Genomic DNA, 20,900 nt, shown 5'->3' with positions numbered 1-20,900 from the left:
TCATTCCTAATGTTCACTATAGCACTTCTGACTTGCTGGTCCCAGGAGACCATTTTGTTAATGTCAGAGGACTGAAGTGGGGCAGCCCAATTACAAGCCCAATTTAAAACTTGCTCTGATAAAACCACCTCCAATGCCTTGCATGCTTTGTGAGATTATTATTGTCTTTTAGAAGCAAAGGCTAGCAGGAGGGAACAAGCAACAACAAGGCAAACATCCGATTCAGCAGAACCTTAAGACCCCCTCCTACAAGCAGTCAGCTGTTTGTTTTAGAAAGAACAATGCTTTGCTCCAACAGCTCAAGACGGCCAGACCAGAACACAGTCACTTAACCTGCGTCTGGCTCTGACGAAAAATGCTGTCTTATGTGTAATGCTTTAATCTTTGCTACTTGGTTACCATTTGAAAGCTTGACGAACAAGAACTGACATTGGGAATTAAAAGGAACGTCTGCATTAGGCACGGTCAGGAAATTCCCATGAGATCAATTCAATTACTATTATCTCACAGACAACTCAGTCTAACAAGAAACATGGTCAGGTGGGAATTCATGCATTTCCCATCATCAATATAAAACATCTCCATCAGAGGGGTGACCTCCACATTGAAAGCTTTGCTTGTAAATTGTGATCCACTTTATGACAAGCCAGACATCTTTAGCTTTGACTGGAGCAGAGGGACTATAAGACCTGATGGAGGGTTTGAATAGGTCGACTAAAGCTCTTTTCACTCAAGCCGTGGGAAGAGACAGGGTGGAGCGTTATCTGAACTCTGTAACAAAATCTCGACCCCAGCCTCTAAACCTTCAGTCTGCTGGTGGCTTGCTGTGGTGGGGGCCTTTCAAAAGAGACACTTTTACCCCTCAAAGGAACAGATATGTGACCTTAAAGAGATAGTTTGGCCAAAAATTATATTAAACCCATGATTTACTCACCCCCAAGCTGTTACGGGGGCCACGTCCTTCAAGTCCAGAAAATGTGCATCCATCCTTCGCAAAATAAATCCAAACGGCTCCACGATGATAAACAAACACCTTCTGAGGGTAATCCGCGCCATTTTGTTGTAAAAATATCCACATTTAAATTTTTATAAACAACTAGCTTCCAGTAACGCCGCCATCTTAGACTCCTCTGTATTCAGGAGAGAGTATAAGGACTTTTCTTAACGTATGACAAATTCGGAGGGCGGGGGCACAGGGCAGCAGCACACAACCTCCATAAACTGCGTACGCGCTTATCTTGAATGCGGATGCGACTAAGATGGCGGCATTACCGGAAGCTAGTTATTTTCATTTATAAAGATTTAAAATTCGGATATTTCTACAAGTCCAAAACACCAACAACACCACACGGATTACCCTCAGAAGGCCTTTGTTTATCATTGTGGAGCCATTTGGTTTTATTTTGTGAAGGATGGATGCACATTTTTTGGACTTGAAGGACGTGGACCCCATAACTTTACATTTAATTAACTGAAAGATCTAAAACATTTTCTAAAATAACTGAAAATGTGTTTGTCCAAAAAAATGCATCTCTCGGACAGCTTGGGGGTGAGTAAATCGTGGGATTAATATCATTTTTGGCCGAACTATCCTTTTAAGTCAGGTCTAATTTTTTTAGGATAAATAAAAAAAGATATTGCACTACACTGAAAAAAAGGTACAAAAGTTATCACTGGGACAGTCCCTTTCAAAAAGGTCCTAATATGTACCATTTTGGTATAGATATGTACCTTTGAGGGACAGTACCAATATTATATGCACCTTTTAGGTACAAAAGTGTACTTTTTGAAAAGGCACTGTAGTGCCAGTGACAACTTTTGTACTTTGTGCCTTTATTTCTGAGAGTGTGGGAAAGCAAAACGCATGCATCATCACAGTTTTCCATTGGCAATGTATATACTGTAATTAAAAATTTTCTGGAAAAAGCATGCTTGCCCATACAAAACTACAGTAGCTGAAATAATGCTAGGATTTTAATGTGTTTGCTTAAATTCACATTAGAGCCACATCGCCAAGTCTCTCAACATATGGGACTGTTTTGGCAATTTTATCATAAAACCATAAATTTGATCGCTTAGAAAAGTAACAGCGCAAGTTGCACAGTTTTAGGTATCATTTATCCCCATAACATAAACAGTGTGAGATGAGTTATGCATTGTGTTTTGTATGAATCCCTGACAAAACAATTATTAGGAAACTGTGAGATTCATATGAAAACTGTCAAAAACTTGTAATGTTGGACTTGTGTTATTATGACTCAGTTATCTTTATTTAACTATCATCTATGCAACTTTCAGATATGAGTAAAGGACAATAAATGTATCAAGCCTTACCCTTTTTTACCAAGACCAAAGATTCATCAATCTTATATCTGATAAGAAGACCTCTAAATCTCAGGTCCACAACAAATAAAACAATAACAATAAAATGCTATACTTTCCTCCTTAAAAACCTTGTGCTCCATACATGTGACGTGACAGAGAGTGATATTTTGACGTCTCGTGACTAGAGAAAGAATAAGGGTGGAGTTGTGGTTTGGCAGATCAACTAAAAGTTGGTGAACAAATGACAAAATAAAAGAGGTCTGGCAGGTGTTGGCCAAATGCCACAAGTCTGCGTGCGTAGTCAATGAGGGGCATCTGAAGACAAGGGGAAGCACTGATTTCTGATCAGTAACATGTCAATATTCACATCCCAAAAAAACTAAAACAAAAATGTAATGACATCATAAATGCATCACATTTAAATACTTGTATCACTATCCTCACTTCTAAGAAATTCTAACCCATCAATGAGCTTTAAAGTCATGAAGATTGATAAGTTATAAGAGACATTTTTATGCTCAAGATGTGAGGTTGTTATTAATCACCTGCTATTCTGCGGGATGGATACAAAATCTGTAGAAAGACAGCTTGGTTAAATCCTTATTAAACCTGACTTGAGGCTCTGGCAAATAGTGCAAGGTATCTGGATAAGTTGTTTACTGGCCAAGTATATAAAGTAAACCTGAGGACAACCTGAGCATAAACTGTAATTCCCTGAAAACCAAACATGACTGCATGTTACTCAACTGTATAACATGGTGTCCATGCATTTGCCATTGTGCACTTATAAATGTTTTTTTTTTCAGAATATACTGAATGAATGAAACTATTTTAGACACATCATAGATATTCTGACTTACCATTATGTCCATTGGGTATGGTCCTAAGCAGATGGTTTGTGGACAGATCATCCATAGACCTTCGTATTGACACCATCTTGCCCTCTGAAGGCTTAAGCAGATGACTGTGATGGTGATCTGGACTTCCAGCACTACCAGTACTGGATGTGCTGCTCCCATCTCCAACATCTCTCACTGTACCAGAGCCACCATTCAGGTTATTCAAACTAGACTGGCTGTCTATGGAGCTCCTAGATCCAGCCCCATTCCTCTCATCATCCAACATTACAATAATCTCCTTCAACTCTGTATTTTCTTTCATGAGACTCTCCTGTCCAGCTTCCAGATCTTTCAGTTTTTGCTGAAACACGCTAACCTCCTTCCACATAACGCTGGCGGTGTACCTGCCAAATCTCTGCCATTCCCTTGAAAGCTTTTTCCCTTTCTGCCGATCGTCATCCAAAAAGCAGCACAGTTCCCTAAGCTCCTGGTTGTCCTCTTGCAGTTTCTGGTTGACCTCCTTCAAACTCCGTATCTCGTGGAGATGCACTTGCAGTCTGCGGTTAACGTCCTTCATCATGTTCCCATGCTCCGCCATCAAGTTCATCTTCTCGTTATCCGCTTTTCGGAGTCTCCTGAGAAGCTCTTCTTTGCTACATTTAAGTAGCTCTTCATCCGATATCTTACTTAAATTATCCCTCGGGACGTCTGTAATATTTTTTGCCATATTCGTTTCGTTGACAGTAAAGTAACTGAAGCGATCCGGTCACGGGTTCCTAATCATTTCTTGGCGAAAACGTGAGGAGAAATGTTACTCATAATGCGAAATTAATCCAGTTATTTGACAGATAACAGAAAAATTCGCAATAAGATAACAAAAACTTAAGCAAGAATATACGAAAATCAAAAAAATAAATCCTCTTTTGTCGTTATTAGTCGTTTATTTAACCAGGAATCGTCCCATCTTAACAAGTGTAGAGAAAAGATTCCGCACCCGCATCGAACCTCAACCGCAGTTGAATGAAGCGCAATTGCGCGCAGCAGTCTGGGTACTTGCGCGTCAAGCTCAGCGTTCAGTGACGTCAGATCCGCGTTCTGTGAGGAGCGCTTCAAACGCCGAATACATTTGAGCCCTTTCGACTTTTTGGCCTTAAAAATATTCCTAAACTAAAACCAAATTAACCACGTTCATGTTTTACCAAGAAATGATCTGACAAAGAAAGGAAAGTGTGGCAGTAAACACAAAAGATTCTGATTGGTCCATCCCGGCCAGCGCTGAGAAAACTTCCAGAAAATGACATTAATATTTTTCCAGCTTCTCCGAATTTGACTCTAATTTCTACCTAAATAATAACACCGAAAACTTTACCAGCCAATTAAAATGTATTATTAGTTAAAATATGGAAATTAGTATCCTTCGTAGGCTACATTAGAGATAACATTAACTAATGCCCGCCCAGCTATTCTCAGTGGGTCAGTTGTGTGAATACAACGCCATCTTTCGCTTGAACTGTGGTGTAGCTCCCCTGTCGCTCCCTTTTACAATTGTTGGTTGGCGTCAGCATGGCAACAGACAAAAATAAACTGGAATCACGTAAGAACTGCTGAGACAGTGATAAAACAAACAATTATTAGAATTGACCCAGACCCTTAAAATTATCCATCATAATAGAATAGAATAGAATAGAATAGAATAGAATAGAATAGAATAGAATAGAATAGAATAGAATAGAATAGAATAGAATAGAATAGAATAGAATAGAATTTTGACTAAAATAGGTTATAAAGTCTGATTCCATAATGGTATCACAAAAACAAACTATAAACCCAAAACACCGCATATTAATAGCCATAATAACCTATATGCTGTTACATAGTACATATTTGTTATCAAAAATCAGAAGAATATTATGCTGGCTGAGCAACCAGGCTGGTAGTTAGGGCCCTTTTCTCACAATACAGGAACTCAAGATTTTATCTTAAAATAAATTCCCAAACTCCATTAAAACAGGATTCGTTTAATGTGTCATAGAGGCCAAGTATAAAAACATGTGTAAATAAATATGTTTATAAAGATTTTCTAAATTTGTGTATATGCTAAATATGGATACTACAATATCTGTTTTAATTGGGCAATGGGGAAGAATAAATCTAATTTTGAAATATAATTTTTGCACATAAACCAATGTAATCTTTCAGAGACTATGACGTCCATTTCAACAGAACGTGGAAAAACACAGGTTAGGATATTTGTAGTGATGAGTAGGTCTATTGCACAAATCAAAAAATGGATGAAATTAAGAATACTTTTCGGTTTCCATGGTTTATAGCCTATTATTGATTGAAATTACCTTTTATTATCGTTGCTTTTATTTGTAGTCTCCCAGACCCAAAACAGGCATAGGCTATGCTAAAATTTTGGATGGAAAACTTTAGAAACATGTCACCCAGGTCAAATATTACTTATATTATTCAATTTTTATTCAAAATTATTAACCTCTTACCTAAATGTTTTAAATAGGGGCTTTGGATTAAGATCCCAAACAGGACACAAGGGTTAAACTTAGTTTGTGGAAATAATGGCTAACTGCAGAGTTACGTTTGCTGAAAGACTTTAGCTACAGTGGGAGAGTTGTGGTTTGGATCCGACTGTGTCACATCTGCTCGAGATGTAAGGCGCGTCTCGTAACTCAGACATGCAGATGAGGTTGATACAAACCCAGCAACCCATTTGCGATTTCTCTATAGTCATAGCAGGGTAAATTAGACGTGAATTTGTTTGGAAATGGTTGATGATTAAAATCAGGGCAAAGTGCATAACAGCTTAAGCCAGTGAGGACATACAAAGAGTATCTTCGCCATTGCATAACTTGCTTCCATGTATCAGGAGGAGTTGGTCACTGGAATATAAGCGATATGTCCTATTTTTGCGATATTTTTGGACGCATCTGGCAATCGCCTTTTCTTCTGTTTTATTTGTTGGGGTTTTGGATAACACCTGCGTTACTGCATCCGCAATGCTTGGATTTTAAACCTCCTTTTCAGCCTCAACAGGAGCTGCAGTTCTGTCAGATGTATAAATACTTCGGCTGCTGTGACTATGCCAGGGACCAGGAACTGATGGCGAAATATTATCAAATACTGGACAACTTCGATTACATCGGGTTCTCGAACTGTGCCGCGTACGTGCAAGATATGCTGTGCCAGGTACATCTGTTTTGTGAGTGTATACATTAAAAACAATCCAGACGATGTTTTTTAAATGTGTTCGAACAAGATAGGCTACAGTAGAGTACATGTATATCAACGTTACCGCAAAAATAAATAAATAAATACAATTATTAATTTAAGGTAAATTAAATATCTAACAGTCCGGATCGAAACGTAGTTGTTGGGGCGTGGCCAAATGACGTCCCAGCAATTGCGATGATCTCTTTGATCGATTTTATTGTATTCAATTTTATTAGGCTACAGAAACATGGAAATATGTCAAGTTGACTGCAGTTTTTAGTAGTTTTAGTGTTTTTATTCACTTAAACTAGATAAGTGTATTGCAACACTTAGGCCTACAGCAAATAAATAAAAAGTAAGAGTAAAATAAAGTAAAATGTAAACTGTCGACAATATCTAACTAGTGAATATGCAGATTTTGGGGCGTGGTCAAACGTACTGACTATTTATTTATTTTGCTTTTCTAACTTTAAAAATACAAAGAAAATCTAACGGAAGTAAATACACATATACAGCAAAAATATATATTTTAAAATATATTGTATATTTCATATATATATATATATATATATATATATATATATATATATATATATATATATATATATATATATATATATATATAATTTTAACCTTTTTAAAACGTTTATGTTTACAGGTTCGTAACAAAAACATAGTTTTTCATTCAATGCAACGTGAATAAATTTTCTTGTATTGAAATATATGGAGGGCTAAATATATGGCTAAATATATTTTTAACTCTTTAAAATGTATTTATTTTAAAAATATATTTCAAAATATAAAATAAAATTGTCAAAAAATATATGGGTGAATATTATATTTTTGTAAACATATTCCAAAATATATTTCATCAAATTTATATATTTTTGGCCATTTGTTGTATATTTTGAAATATATTTTTTAAATAAATACATTTTAAAATAAATGTATATAAATGTAACAAATAAACAAAAATCCAAGGAAATATATTCACGTTGCATTGAAAGAAAAACTTTTTTGTTACAAACCTGTAAACATAACAGTTTTAAAAAGGTTAAAATTAAATATAGTTTCAACTTCAAAAATATACTTTATAAAATTAACTTGTATTTTGGATATATTTAAATATTTTTAAATTTAAAATAATAAATTTTTGCCATATGGGATGTAAACTTAAAATACATTTTGAAATATGTGTTGATATGAAGATTAAAACTAAATATATTTCCAAATTCAAAAATATATTTAATTAAGCATTACTTTATACAAAATGTATTTAGCATATATTTATAATATATTTTTTGCCAGAGAAATGTATTTTTTGCCATATGGGCATATACCAGATTTCTACATTGTTGGCTGATATTTACAAACATTTAAACACTCAGTAGCTGTATACATAATCAATTACAACAACAAACAATTATTCAAACTTAATTAAAAATAAACACTATGGGGAGGTTTCCCAGACAGGGATTAGACTAGTCCTAGACTAAAAGAAATGTATAGCTGTCCAAACTGAAAACCACTTGCACTGACATATCTTAAAATACATAAATACCCTTTGTTTTGCCTCAAAATGCACAAGTAATGTTTTTAGTAAGGCATGTAAAACTAGTTATATTTCCTAATTAAACTACGGCCTAGGCCTGGCTTAAGCTAATCCCTGTCTGGGAAACCACCCCCATAAGACTCCCAAATATATAAACAAATAACATAAGAAAATCAGTCGGCATATGGGGTCACATGGGGCTTCGGGATTGCTTAAAAGCATGACTTTATTGAGCTTTCGCAGTGTTTAATGTGCACGTGCAGAAATGACTAGGCACATATATTCTCGAGGCTTGCAAGATCCAATTCCCTAACTTTTTCCAATTTTCCTCTTCAGGAATGTTCTCCATATGCTGCTCACCTGTTTGATGCTGAAGACCCCAGCAAACCCTTGAGGACCATCCCTGGACTCTGCCCAGACTACTGCTCTGAATTTAATTCCAAGTGCAATTCCTTACTTCCACTGCTGTCTGACGATCCACGGCTTCATGATCTTCAGCATGACCAGCGCAGGCTTTGTCAGTACCTGGAATTGGATGACCCAGATTACTGTTACCCCCATCTACTAAGCAATGAATTGTTGACCAAAAATCTGGGCCGCACTGCAGCTGACTCAGAGGGCTGTTTGCAGCTGTGTTTAGAGGAGGTAGCCAATGGACTTAAAAACCCTCTTGCTATGGTTCACGCAAATGATGGCACACACAGGTTTTTCATTGCTGAGCAAGTCGGCTTGGTCTGGGTCTACCTTCCAGATCGATCAAAGCTTGAACAGCCGTTTCTAAACATCACAAAAGCTGTGTTGACATCCCCATGGGAAGGCGACGAAAGAGGTTTTCTGGGACTTACCTTTCATCCTAAATTTAAATACAATGGAAAGCTGTATGTGTACTACTCTGTGGAGGTGGGGATTGATGAAAGAATCCGCATCAGTGAGTTTCGAATTTCCTCCTCGGATATGAATGTGGTTGACCACAGTTCAGAGAGGTGAGCACTCACTTTACCTGCTTAAACCCATTTGAACTGAACTAATTCTTAGCAGGAATAGAAACAGTAGACTTGGTTAACTGATTTAACATATGACAAATAGGTTCGCTAATTCTCCATGTGTTTTTGTTTCGCATTGTCTTCTCAGAATTATTTTAGAGATTGATGAACCTGCTTCTAATCACAATGGTGGCCAGATTCTCTTTGCTGATGATGGGTTCTTGTACATCTTCACTGGGGATGGTGGAATGGCAGGGGATCCATTTGGGAAATTTGGAAATGCACAAAACAAGTAAGTTTCACGAGGTTGCATTAACATTTAAGTATGATAATAACGCATATTTGGCATTTGACTACAAACTGAGAATTTAAGAGTACGCCCCCTTAATTGGGATAGATTCCAGCTAAAAAGACTGAGGTAATGGGGTCACAGGAAAGGTAAGGGGCGGCTATATATAGACCCTTTTTTGTGCTGATTGGTTGGATTGCATGACCATGGTCCTCCTGAACTTAGTAAACTTAATTTAGACGATGCAAACTCAATAGAATTTAATTTTAAAAAGTTTGGCCATTTTATTTTCTAATTTCCTATCTCTTATTTGATATTACTGCTAGATCTGCTCTACTGGGAAAGGTTCTTCGCATTGATGTGGATGACAACGAAAGGGGGCCACTGTATAGAATTCCACGAGACAATCCATTTGTACACGAACCCGGCGCCAGACCGGAAGTGTATGCCTATGGGGTGCGCAACATGTGGAGATGCTCAGTAGACAGAGGGGATCCTGAAACCAAAGAAGGAAAAGGACGGATCTTTTGTGGGGACGTGGGCCAGAATAAATATGAGGAAATAGACATTGTGGAGAAAGGACGGAATTATGGCTGGAGAGCCAAAGAGGGTTTTTCTTGTTACGACAAGAAACTCTGTGCTAACAGTTCTTTAGGTGGGTGTACAGAAGATACTGTAGTTAGACAGATCCATTACTATAGATTGCAGCTGGGATGACGTATAGAGGGTATGCACGTGATGTCACCTTTGGCGAACGTGCCTGCGGTTACGCCCAATGAGTGGCAAAAAGTCTAAGCGACATCATTAGCATAGTGTGAAAAACGTGTCTAAAATGGGAAAAGTAGTTTTGTGGTCAATTGTGCTAATAGATTCAACAAAATATGGAGCAGTCTTTTTCCAGACTGCAAAAAAACACTCAAAGGAGAAACAAATCAGTAGCAGTAGCCAAATGTCAGGTATGTACATTTTTTGGGGGGAAATCCTATAAAAATATAACAATGAATACTCTTATTCTGTGTAATTGCAAAGTTTTGTCAGTGAGCTGTCATTAAAAACATCCATTATGATGAGCCTTGTGTTCTACAAGGTGGGATGGTTTAATAATGTTAGGCAAGACAAACATAAATGTCAGGAAAAGCAATGTCTCCCCATATGCCAATGTCCACGGACTGCTGGTTGTGTGGCAAGTTGTTAGGGTCACTGTTAAGGCCAACTAAATTTAATTTAAGCTAATTACCATTTTGTTGAATGTTTTGCTACTCAACAGGGCGAGCTCCGGCATGGTCACATGGAAAGTAACGTTGTTGCATATCCTCTATTTTTGAAGGCCAACCAGGAGGTGAACGAGACACTGGGTTCCCTCGCCAGAAAGCCCATTCATTTTTCCCATAAACTTTTGGATTATCGCATTTACATAACTTATATTACTTACATGTTTTGTCCAAGAAGTAAGTCTTCACAAATGAACACAACTCTTATGAATTTTGAATTGTAAAGTTGTTTACTAGAAACTAGTTTTGACTTCAATATCCATAAGTTGTGTTCCATCTTCCTTCGCAAAAGTTCCATCTGTGAAGATTATCTTGTTGGACAAAACTTGTAAGTGTCATTAACTTTTGTTAAACACAGAGCTATTTTTTGCAATTAACTGTCTATGGGAAAAATGAATAGACTTTCTAGTTAGAGAACCCAGTGTCCCGCTAACTTCCGGGTTGGCCTAAAAAATATGTCATCCCTGCCACTTCATTGTCTCTGTTTTCAATCCATAATGTTTCACTTTGTATCTTTGTATTTTTAGATGATGTTCTTCCAATTTATGCATATCCACACAAAATTGGTAAATCTGTCACCGGTGGATATGTTTACAGAGGCTGTGAATATCCAAACTTAAATGGCATGTACATATTTGGAGACTTTATGAGTGGGTGAGTGTGACATTTTTTAACAAATTTATCGCTGTATTTGACCACAAGCAACCTGGGAGCATATGGTGATACTCATTTTGGACCGTATGAATTTTCACAGACGCCTGATGAGTTTGAAAGAGAACAAAAACACACGCAGGTGGGATTACAATGAAATTTGCATGGGAATGGGTCTGACTTGTTCATTTCCAGGGCTGATCAACAATTATTATATGTACATCATTTCATTTGCAGAAGATGAAGCAGGTATGTATGCACCTTTACACATTTAACAATAGACAATTTATATTTATGGCATATTATTACATTTAGTAGCATTTTCATTGTTTTGATTCCCAAGAATGCTATAAATTGCTTACTAGTGCCTCTCTGTGGACAAAACTTATTGCCAGTGTTCCATATAAAAGGGATGGTTCATCCAAAAATGAAAATAATGTCATTAATGACTTCGTTCCAAGCTTGTTGGACGTCCGGTCATCTTCGGAGCACGGTTTGGGATGTTTTGGATTGGGTCTGGGAGCTTGTTGACCCTTCATTGAAAATCTATGTACGGTGTGCTGTTCATGTCCAGAAGGGTGAGCATCATCAGGGTGGTCCATGTGAAGTCAGTGGGTTCGTTAGAATGTGGTGAAGCATCAAAAATACATTTTGGTCCAAAAATAACAAAAATTACAACTTTATTCAGCATTGTCTTCTCTTCCGCGTATTTGTGAAGCGCGAGACTAAAGACACGGGACTGCAGTAACGTATATGACGTACGACAAGGCTGACGTGTTATCTGGTGTGCTCCAGCTGTTTTTTTGTTTGTTTTGTTTTTATGTGCACCCGGGCTTCGTTTACAGTCTGAGGGAGACGCACGCTGTAAGTTTGAAAAAAAAATTTGCGAACATGTTGTAATGGTTTTGTTCTGTGTTTTCTTGTATTCTGTGTATTTTTGTATTTTGGACTTTTATTTTGACATCCTGTTCTGTTCTGGCTTTTATTTTGATATACATCCTGCCATGTTTCACTTCACACTTCCTGTCTGTTTGTATAAAGCCACTTCCTGTACTCCAGTTCAATGCTGATTATTACATCGCCACATTCTGTTTATCTGCCTGTATTCTGTTTATCCTGTTTTGACCTGTGCCTGTTTCTGGATTTTGATTGTTACTCTGCCTGCCCTGAACCCTAGCCTGTATTTGGATTACGTTTTGTGGATTACCCTGTTTGGATTTGTTTGCTGGCCCTTATTGGGATTTTACATAATAAACACCTTTTGCACATGGATTCACATCTTCATCGCTTTCTTTAAAGCACCCGTTACAGAATAATCAGCCTAACCCGGAATCCAGCAAAGGTTTGTAACTTCCCACCAGCACCATGACTCCAGCAGATCAACTTGTTTGTCTCCGCCAGAACCACCGCTCCATTGAGGAATTTGTTGAGGATTTCTGTGAACTATCATGTCAGGTAAACTTCCAGGATTCATTTCTTAAGGACATATTTTACTGTGGATTAGATCGAGACATTGCCCGTACTATGCCACTCCATACACCACACTGGACTTTAGAACAGTACATTGACCATGCTCTGTGTTTGTGTGGCTCTCCCTTCACTGTGGGTGTTGTGGATAACAAACCAGAGGCTATTCACAACACGCCAACCCATAGCATGCCTGTTCTGTCTGATTCTAATAAATCTTTGTCTGTTCCTAAAATGGCCGCCACCATGCCTGTTCCTAAAATGGCCGCCACCATGACTGATCATAAAATGGCTGCCATCCTGCCTGTCCCTAAAATGGCCGCCATCCTGCCTGTCTCTGCACCTGCACCTGTTTACGTGCGAGCAACAACCATTCCTGCACCTGAGCTTCAGAGGGCCATCGTCACCACCACACCTGTACTTATGAGGGCTGTCGTTCACCCTGCACCTGCCGTCAAGAAGGCCGTCTTGCCTGAACCGACTACCACAGAGGTATGTCTCATTGACTCTGAACTTACTGAATTTGCCATAGCCCTGTGGTGCGTTTTGTCTGCCTTCTGCTCTGTTGTTCCCGAGGTTCCTCAAAGCCCTGAATCTGAACCATCCGATTCATCTGTCCCGTCTAACTCATCTGATCTGCCCGTCTCATCTGATCTGCCCGTCTCATCTGATCTGCCCGTCTCATCTGATCTGCCCGTCTCATCTGATCTGCCCGTCTCATCTGATCTGCCCGTCTCATCTGATCTGCCCGTCTCATCTGATCTGCCCGTCTCATCTGATCTGCCCGTCTCATCTGATCTGCCCGTCTCATCTGATCTGCCCGTCTCATCTGATCTGCCCGTCTCATCTGATCTGCCCGTCTCATCTGATCTGCCCGTCTCATCTGATCGGCCCGACTCGCCTGATCTGCCTGATTCGCCTGATCTGCCTGATTCGCCTGATCTGCCTGATTCGCCTGATTCACCTGATCTGCCTGATTCACCTAATCCGCCCGACTCCTCTGATTCTTCTGATTCATCTGATTCGTCTGTCCTGCCTGATTCACCTGTCCCATCTGATTCGTCTGTCTCACCTGATTCACATGATTCGTCTGGCTCACCTGGCTCACCTGTCCCGTCTGATTCACCTGGCTCAACTGACTCATCTGATTCTTCTGGTCCACCATCTGGAATATCATCACCCTGGTCCACGGAAGCTTTCCCAAGTTTTTTTTGGGGGGGGGTAGTACCCGGACACAGGAAGGAGGCAGAGGACACCAAGGCGGAGGCCGAAGTGTGCTCGGACCCTTCCTTTCCTTGTGTTCCAGGTCTATTCCTGCCTCATGATCTAGCTCCATGTCTGCCCCATGACCCAGGTCCAAGCCTGCCCCATGACCCAGGTCCAAGCCTGCCCCATGACCCAGGTCCAAGCCTGCCCCATGACCCAGGTCCAAGCCTGCCCCATGACCCAGGTCCAAGCCTGCCCCATGACCCAGGTCCAAGCCTGCCCCATGACCCAGGTCCAAGCCTGCCCCATGACCCAGGTCCAAGCCTGCCCCATGACCCAGGTCCAAGCCTGCCCCATGACCCAGGCCCGCATCTGCCCCATGACCCAGGCCCGCATCTGCCCCATGACCCAGGCCCGCATCTGCCCCATGACCCAGGCCCGCATCTGCCCCATGACCCAGGACCATGCTGGCCCCACGACCCTGGACCATCCTGGCCATATGACCCAGGACCTCTCCTGAACTGCCCTGCCTTCGCCAAGAGGTCCTGGCCCGCCCGCCCACCCTCTATTGGACTGTATGTTTTGTTTGTTGGGCTCCGGGAGTCGCCCTTTAGAGGGGGGGTTCTGTAATGGTTTTGTTCTGTGTTTTCTTGTATTCTGTGTATTTTTGTATTTTGGACTTTTATTTTGACATCCTGTTCTGTTCTGGCTTTTATTTTGATATACATCCTGCCATGTTTCACTTCACACTTCCTGTCTGTTTGTATAAAGCCACTTCCTGTACTCCAGTTCAATGCTGATTATTACATCGCCACATTCTGTTTATCTGCCTGTATTCTGTTTGATCTGTTATCTGTATCTGTTCCTGTTTTGACCTGTGCCTGTTTCTTGGATTTTGATTGTTACTCTGCCTGCCCTGAACCCTAGCCTGTATTTGGATTACGTTTTGTGGATTACCCTGTTTGGATTTGTTTGCTGGCCCTTATTGGGATTTTACATAATAAACACCTTTTGCACATGGATTCACATCTTCATCGCTTTCTTTAAAGCACCCGTTACACATGTCTGAGGATAACACGTCATCCGCTTCACTGCAGTCACGTGACTTTAGTCTCGCGCATGGGCTTCACAACAGACGCGGAAGAGAAGACAATGCTGAATAAAGTCGTAATTTTTGTTATTTTTGGACCAAAATGTATTTTTGATGTTTCAACACATTCTGGCTGGCCGACTGGTGTCGCGTGGTCTACTTTGATGATGTTTTTATTGCCTTTCCGGACATGGACGGTGGACCGTGCATGGATTTTCAATGAATGGTCAACAAGCTCTGGGACTAAATATAAAACATCTTAAACTGTGTTCTGAGGATGAGCGGAGGTCTTTCGAGTTTGGAATGACATGAGGGTCATTTATGACATTATTTTCATTTTTGGGTGAACTATCCCTTTGACCATATGTCATCTAACCTGTGTTATTTCTGACCAACTAGGTGAACTGTATTTCATGTCCACCGAAATACCAAGTGCAACATCCCCTACAGGTGTTGTGTACAAGATTGTTGACCCCTCAAGGTATTAATTTGTTATCACTTATAAGACAGTGTGGCGTGCGAAGTCCAGCTTATGTTGTCTCATAACCACTTTGTTCTTCGAAGTGGAAAAGCCTGTGTTGGCAGTAGTATGTTCTTTTGTAATCTATCTCTCTTTCTGACATAGATTAAAATCAGCAGTGGCCAAGTACTCCATTAGCTTAGTCTCCAAGTCTTATAGTCATGCAACTTTAAGTTTGTATCATACTGTTTTCCATTAATTGATTAGGTAACCAAAATGTTCATATTTGTAATGTGTGTAATCACTTTCACTTCACTGTAGGCAAGATCTCTTCTAAAAAAGGTTATAATGCATTGTCTGATTTATTGCAGACGTGCACCACCAGGAAAATGTCATTATGAACCACTCTCAGTTCGTGTTAAGAGCAACCTAATACCATTCGATCCCAAGGAAAGTAAGTGCGTGGTCTCTAAGTATTGATGTTACTTATGTTAGCCCCACCTTATCTTTACTTAAAGGTGTTTTAAACCATGTTTTATGGGGCTGATGGTTGGCATGTGTGTAATTGCTCTTCTCACAGCACTGACAGGAGTCAGCGTTCCAACACAGCTTCCAAATCCCTCAGATCTGGAAAAAACTCCTGAACCTGATTCAAAAGACTGGCTTCAAGAGCTGCTGGACATGTATAAGGAGCGAGACGTACAGATCAACCCGACTCCATTCACCCCAACTACAACTAAACCTATCAGGACATCCAGACAGCGGAAGGGTAGACGCAAGAAGGGCAAACAAAAGAATGGAGCCGTGAGGTTGGTTGGGGATGCAGACGGTCGGAGGGATCGGGGAAGAGTGGAAGTATATGCGAATGGGGAATGGGGAACCGTTTGCGATGACCTCTGGAACACCAAGAACGCCGTGGTGGTCTGTCGACAGCTGGGATTCCAACACGCAGTCAAGGCAGCCAAGCATGCCGAGTTTGGGGAGGGGGGTACCCTGAAGATTATTTTAGATGATGTGCAGTGTGAGGGAACAGAAGAAACTCTCCTTGATTGTCAACATGCCGGTGTGGGGAAACATAATTGTGGTCACTATGAAGATGCAGGAGTTATATGTGGAAATTTAGAATAGTCAAAAGAGTTTCTGGATCAGACACCTTGTTGTTATTAGCCGTAGCACGTAGGTCTACCTCATTTATTTCTAGGCTATACCTTAGAGGACATGCATGGACTATAACAAAATGTGATAGTTCAGTAACTAAACAAGTTCATCCTGATTTGCTGCTCAGTACATAGACCTATGTGAATGTTTATCTTTTTTCTAAAACACGATTTTCGTAAAATAAATGACGTCAATACAAATAAAATTTGGAACGATTGCGTATTTGTGTGGTTACTTCAGATTAAACATGTTTTGATACATTGTATCAAGTGAAACAACTGAGGCATTTTCGCGAAAACCTCTAGGTGGTGCTTTGATACCATAATGTGGTTAAAAGTTGGTTTTCGCATATAACCATTCCTAAACACGGTTAGCAAACAATCTATTTTAGAAACAACCCGTGAGCAATGACACATCATTTGTTTTAGAGCTGTATTAGGTCAAAGCTTGACGATTACAAAAAATGTTCACGTTTGGGTTATTTATTCAGCAGAGTTTTGTATGTCGCTCCCTCAGCTTCATTCGAAGAAGGCAGATTTAAATACCAAAATAAAACTACTATTAAAACAAAAGTTTAATCTATATGGCGTATTATATACCGAATGCTAGCTTTATTAGCAATTAGCCGGATTTATGCAAACAGTCCGGCTCCATAGCTCAGTGGTTAGAGCACTGGTCTTGTAAACCAGGGGTCGCGAGTTCGATCCTCGCTGGGGCCTGCCGAAGGTTTATCTTTAACCTCAGTAAGTTTTACTTTTGTGTATTATATTTTCCCATTTAACAAAAAAACTATACAACATAAACAATTACATGATTATTGCTTATACAGTCGTTTTAAATGCAGTTGTTCAACCTACCTTTTATTTGCTCATTGCAAATGAAATAATAATAAGTGGTTACATATATAATTCTTTATTATTAACTATCAATTTATTATATGTGCAATGTTTTCATAAGCATTATTTTTAGATACACTTTTTACTACCAATATGTAGATGTTCTTCACAAACACACATTTAGCATACGTTGATATTTGTACATTCAGGTAAATGTCTATATGTATCTAAATCACCTAAAGAGAGCTGAATAAGCCTCCCTGTTTTCCCAATGCGGGCAGATGACATTGTTCTAGTTTTAGTAATGATGTCTTCGTGTGCTTTGAACAGGGTCATTGATATTCTAAGCATTCAATCAAGTAGGTAGTGCCAAACCATCTCTGCCAGCTTCCTTTCAAAAGTTGGCATCCCTTTGAAAAGTAATTTAGCTCTGTGCCTCCAGCAGCCCATGATTGACTTAATAATAGAGGCTTTTTTGTTTAGCAATGGATGAACATCAGTTTAAGCTGATTCCTCTGAACGTCTGCACTCATGTGTGATGATCATGAATCTTTATTAATTTAATACTTATTGAACTTCAACTTCTAACAACTACTAATAGCTGGCAAAATGTGTTTTCATTACAAAAGGTTTAGGTTAAAATAGAATTTCCACTTTCACAATACAAATTTTTTATTGTTTTGTGTTAGTATAAGTATGCAATGGAACAGATGGTTGTCATGTATTTAATATATGGATTTATTCATCTTTTCATTCATTTTTTTTTGCTTTTAAGATGGTTGTGAAACATTTTGGGACGCGTTGCTTTTCCCCACTTTTACCAGCAGAGGTCCTTGTAGAACTCTAAATTGAAAAACGTTGAGTAATGAATCTTTATGCAATTGTTCAAAAAAATTCTGGCTCACTATCACTACTTTAAATTATCACATGGTATTTAATGTCAGGTCTGCAATTCAAGTTCTTTGCTATTATTAGAAATAAGACTGTACTATAATGATTAAAGTGTATAGCTCACATGATGTGAAATAATGCAAACTTACTGTAAGGAGAGGGTCATTTAAGAAATAAAATGTTATTTTGGAGAATTTTTGGTTGTTAGTACGGTCTTGTTCTGTAGTAAAAGTTGTTAATTTATGAAAAGTTTGTTCATTTGATGCATTATGGGTGTTGGGTATAGGGTGGGGTTAATGTTGTTTTTGCACACCTCCCTACAAATGGATTGTTGCTCTGCTGAAAATTTCTTAATTTTTTATATTTATAAAATTATACTTTTTTTCTTAATGTATAAAACTCCACCTGCATGAATAGAAGGGTCTGCTATACCTTTAGGAAGGTCACTTATCAGAAGAAATACTCTTAACCAAGTAAGCACAAAAAATATTTATTATTATTAAACAACTTTATACAGAAATATTTACAAAAAAAATGAAATGCACAAAAGAGATTAGTCTAAGTAAATTCTAAATTCTAAGTAAAGAGGAGGTCTCTTTACCAAGTCAGTAAATGCACAAAAAGTATTTGTTATTGAACAGGAAAACAACTATATACAGAAATATTTACTAAAAATTAAATGCACAAAAGAGATAAGTACATTCTAAGTAAAGAGGAGGTCTAGAAAACTTAATACTGTTCTCCTACTCGGGTCCTTCATTTAAAACAAAAGACAATTCTTAGGGACTGTCTCATCCGAGACAGGAAGTTGCGGCACTTTTCTTTCACCGTCAGGTTTGGATGAACTGGGATGGCGAAATCTTCCGTTTGGTCAGTCTTCTGATTCCACCCACCAAGCACCGTGTAGTCAAGAATGACTGCAGACACAACCGTTGTGAGATAGTTTACTGACATCTCATGATCCTGCCATGCTGCCCTCAAGTAGCCCTTATCTTTCACAATGGCATGAGCTTCATTTACAATCCGAAGAACGATCTCATCTTCATTGTGAAACAGCTGTTGGATGTTTTTAACAACATGAACTCTTGCCAGATTTCCCAGTTCTTGAACCAGTTTGTTGAAAATAACACCATAAAGGTGGATCCCAGGAACACTGATGTTATATGTGCTTTGAAGTTTGGTAAGCAGGCCATCGATCACACTCTCCAAAAAGTGTTGTGGCAAAATGAAACCTTGGGGGTTGGTAGATGGCCGTTCGGCAGCTCTGGTTTCTTCCTGATGGCGTTTTTCTCTCCGACCTTGGCCTTTACGTTTGGTCTTTAACTTCCGACGGCGTTTACCAGTGGGAGCTCGAGACTGGTGAAGTGAATCCTCAAGCTGTGGTGGTGAATCAGTGGGAGCGGGATTTGTATGCTCAACCTCTATGTCCACTCTTGATTGAGGGGATTCTGCGTGTATTTTATCATCGAGCAGTAAATCAGCCGGAGATGAAGATTCACCAGGTAAATCCACAACTATTTTAGGCTCTGGAGTACCAAGCTTAGTTGAACATCCCAAACATTCTAATTCATCCAGCTCCTGATCAAGCAAATCAACAAGGTCGAGCAGTTTCCTAGTGGGAGCTGAAGATTTCCCAGGTAAACTCTTAGGCTCTGAGACTTTGTATGATTTAAGGGGCTCCTGTTGTATTTGAGCACTTGAGCTGAAGACGTTTGTAGGCTCTGGAGTAGCTGGTGAACATCTTAAAAGTTCTTCCAGCTCCTCATCAAGATCCAACAGTGCATCCATAGAAGATGAAGATCTGCCATGTATCTCCTTAAGCTGTACATCCTGTACAGCTGTCTCAAGGGATTCTGCCTGAATTTCGGGACTTGGGTTGAACACTTTCTCGGGCTCCGGTGTAGCAGGTCTAGGTGAACTTCCCAAAACTTCTGGTCGCTCAGGCTCCTCATGGCGGCTGGTAGCAACATCAAAATACAGGTGTAAAGCTTTTTGAGCTTGGACCTGAGCAGACAATGACAAAAATCTGAATTAAAATACAAGCATGTGGAAATATAATTACTACAGGTATATGCAGTGTTCGAATTAAGGAGGGACTGGGGTGGTCCCGGACCTCCTATAAGCATTGAGGGACCACCTATAAACACAAAATTCTACATTTGGGGGGTCCTGTGGTTTTTATTAAAATTAAAAAACTACAATACTGTCCATTATTTGTCCCAATTTTTGTATAAACTAATCCAAAAGATTTCTGTCTGAAATAAATGTAAACTTGCAAGTGCGCCACACGTTGTTTTCCGGAAGAATTGACAGATTTAGGATTGGGTTTTTAAAAAAACTTCTCAAACTATTTTTTCACACTAATTGTAAGTATTAAATATATGCTAAATACATTTTGCAAAAAGAAAAGTTTAATTAAATTTATTTCTTAATTTGACAACATATTTTAGTCTAACCTTCATATATTAACATATTTTTCAAGATGTATTTCAGGGCAAAAAATACATTTCTAATTTTACAACCCATATGGCAAAAAAAAAAAATTCCTGGTCAAAATATAAAAGTATATTTTTACAGTTGAATATAGTTTTAACCTTTTCAAACCTTATGGGGGCAATTACAAAAACACATTGCTGCTGTGCTGTGTATAA

General features: G+C 39.1%; 2 protein-coding genes and 1 non-coding gene across 3 annotated transcripts in view; 2 read left to right on the top strand and 1 right to left on the bottom strand.

The window, feature by feature from the left end:
• Nucleotides 1–5,765, bottom strand: part of ccdc85ca (coiled-coil domain containing 85C, a) — a 53,702-nt gene extending 47,937 nt beyond the window's left edge. Inside the window, exon 1 of the mRNA XM_055172554.2 lies at nucleotides 3,186–5,765. Within this exon, the coding sequence (XP_055028529.2) occupies nucleotides 3,186–3,891 (706 nt within the window). The 5' untranslated portion in view covers nucleotides 3,892–5,765. The remainder of the gene's footprint in view (nucleotides 1–3,185) is intronic.
• Nucleotides 5,766–5,793: 28 nt separating this feature from the next.
• On the top strand, nucleotides 5,794–16,742 carry hhipl1 (HHIP-like 1). Its single transcript, XM_055172553.2, has 9 exons — nucleotides 5,794–6,371; nucleotides 8,284–8,930; nucleotides 9,079–9,222; nucleotides 9,546–9,874; nucleotides 11,018–11,144; nucleotides 11,245–11,390; nucleotides 15,304–15,385; nucleotides 15,736–15,818; nucleotides 15,945–16,742. Exons 1-9 carry the CDS (start codon nucleotides 6,081–6,083, stop codon nucleotides 16,490–16,492), a joined length of 2,397 nt encoding a protein of 798 aa, XP_055028528.2. The 5' UTR covers nucleotides 5,794–6,080; the 3' UTR covers nucleotides 16,493–16,742.
• A 426-nt stretch (nucleotides 16,743–17,168) lies between these two features.
• On the top strand, nucleotides 17,169–17,241 carry trnat-ugu (transfer RNA threonine (anticodon UGU)). Its single transcript has one exon. It is a non-coding gene; the product is annotated as a tRNA-Thr (tRNA).
• Nucleotides 17,242–20,900: the final 3,659 nt, after the last annotated feature.

The sequence above is a fragment of the Misgurnus anguillicaudatus genome, chromosome 7 (assembly GCF_027580225.2).
Source record: "Misgurnus anguillicaudatus chromosome 7, ASM2758022v2, whole genome shotgun sequence".
NCBI lineage: Eukaryota > Metazoa > Chordata > Actinopteri > Cypriniformes > Cobitidae > Misgurnus > Misgurnus anguillicaudatus.
This window is presented reverse-complemented; position numbering and strand designations above follow the sequence as displayed.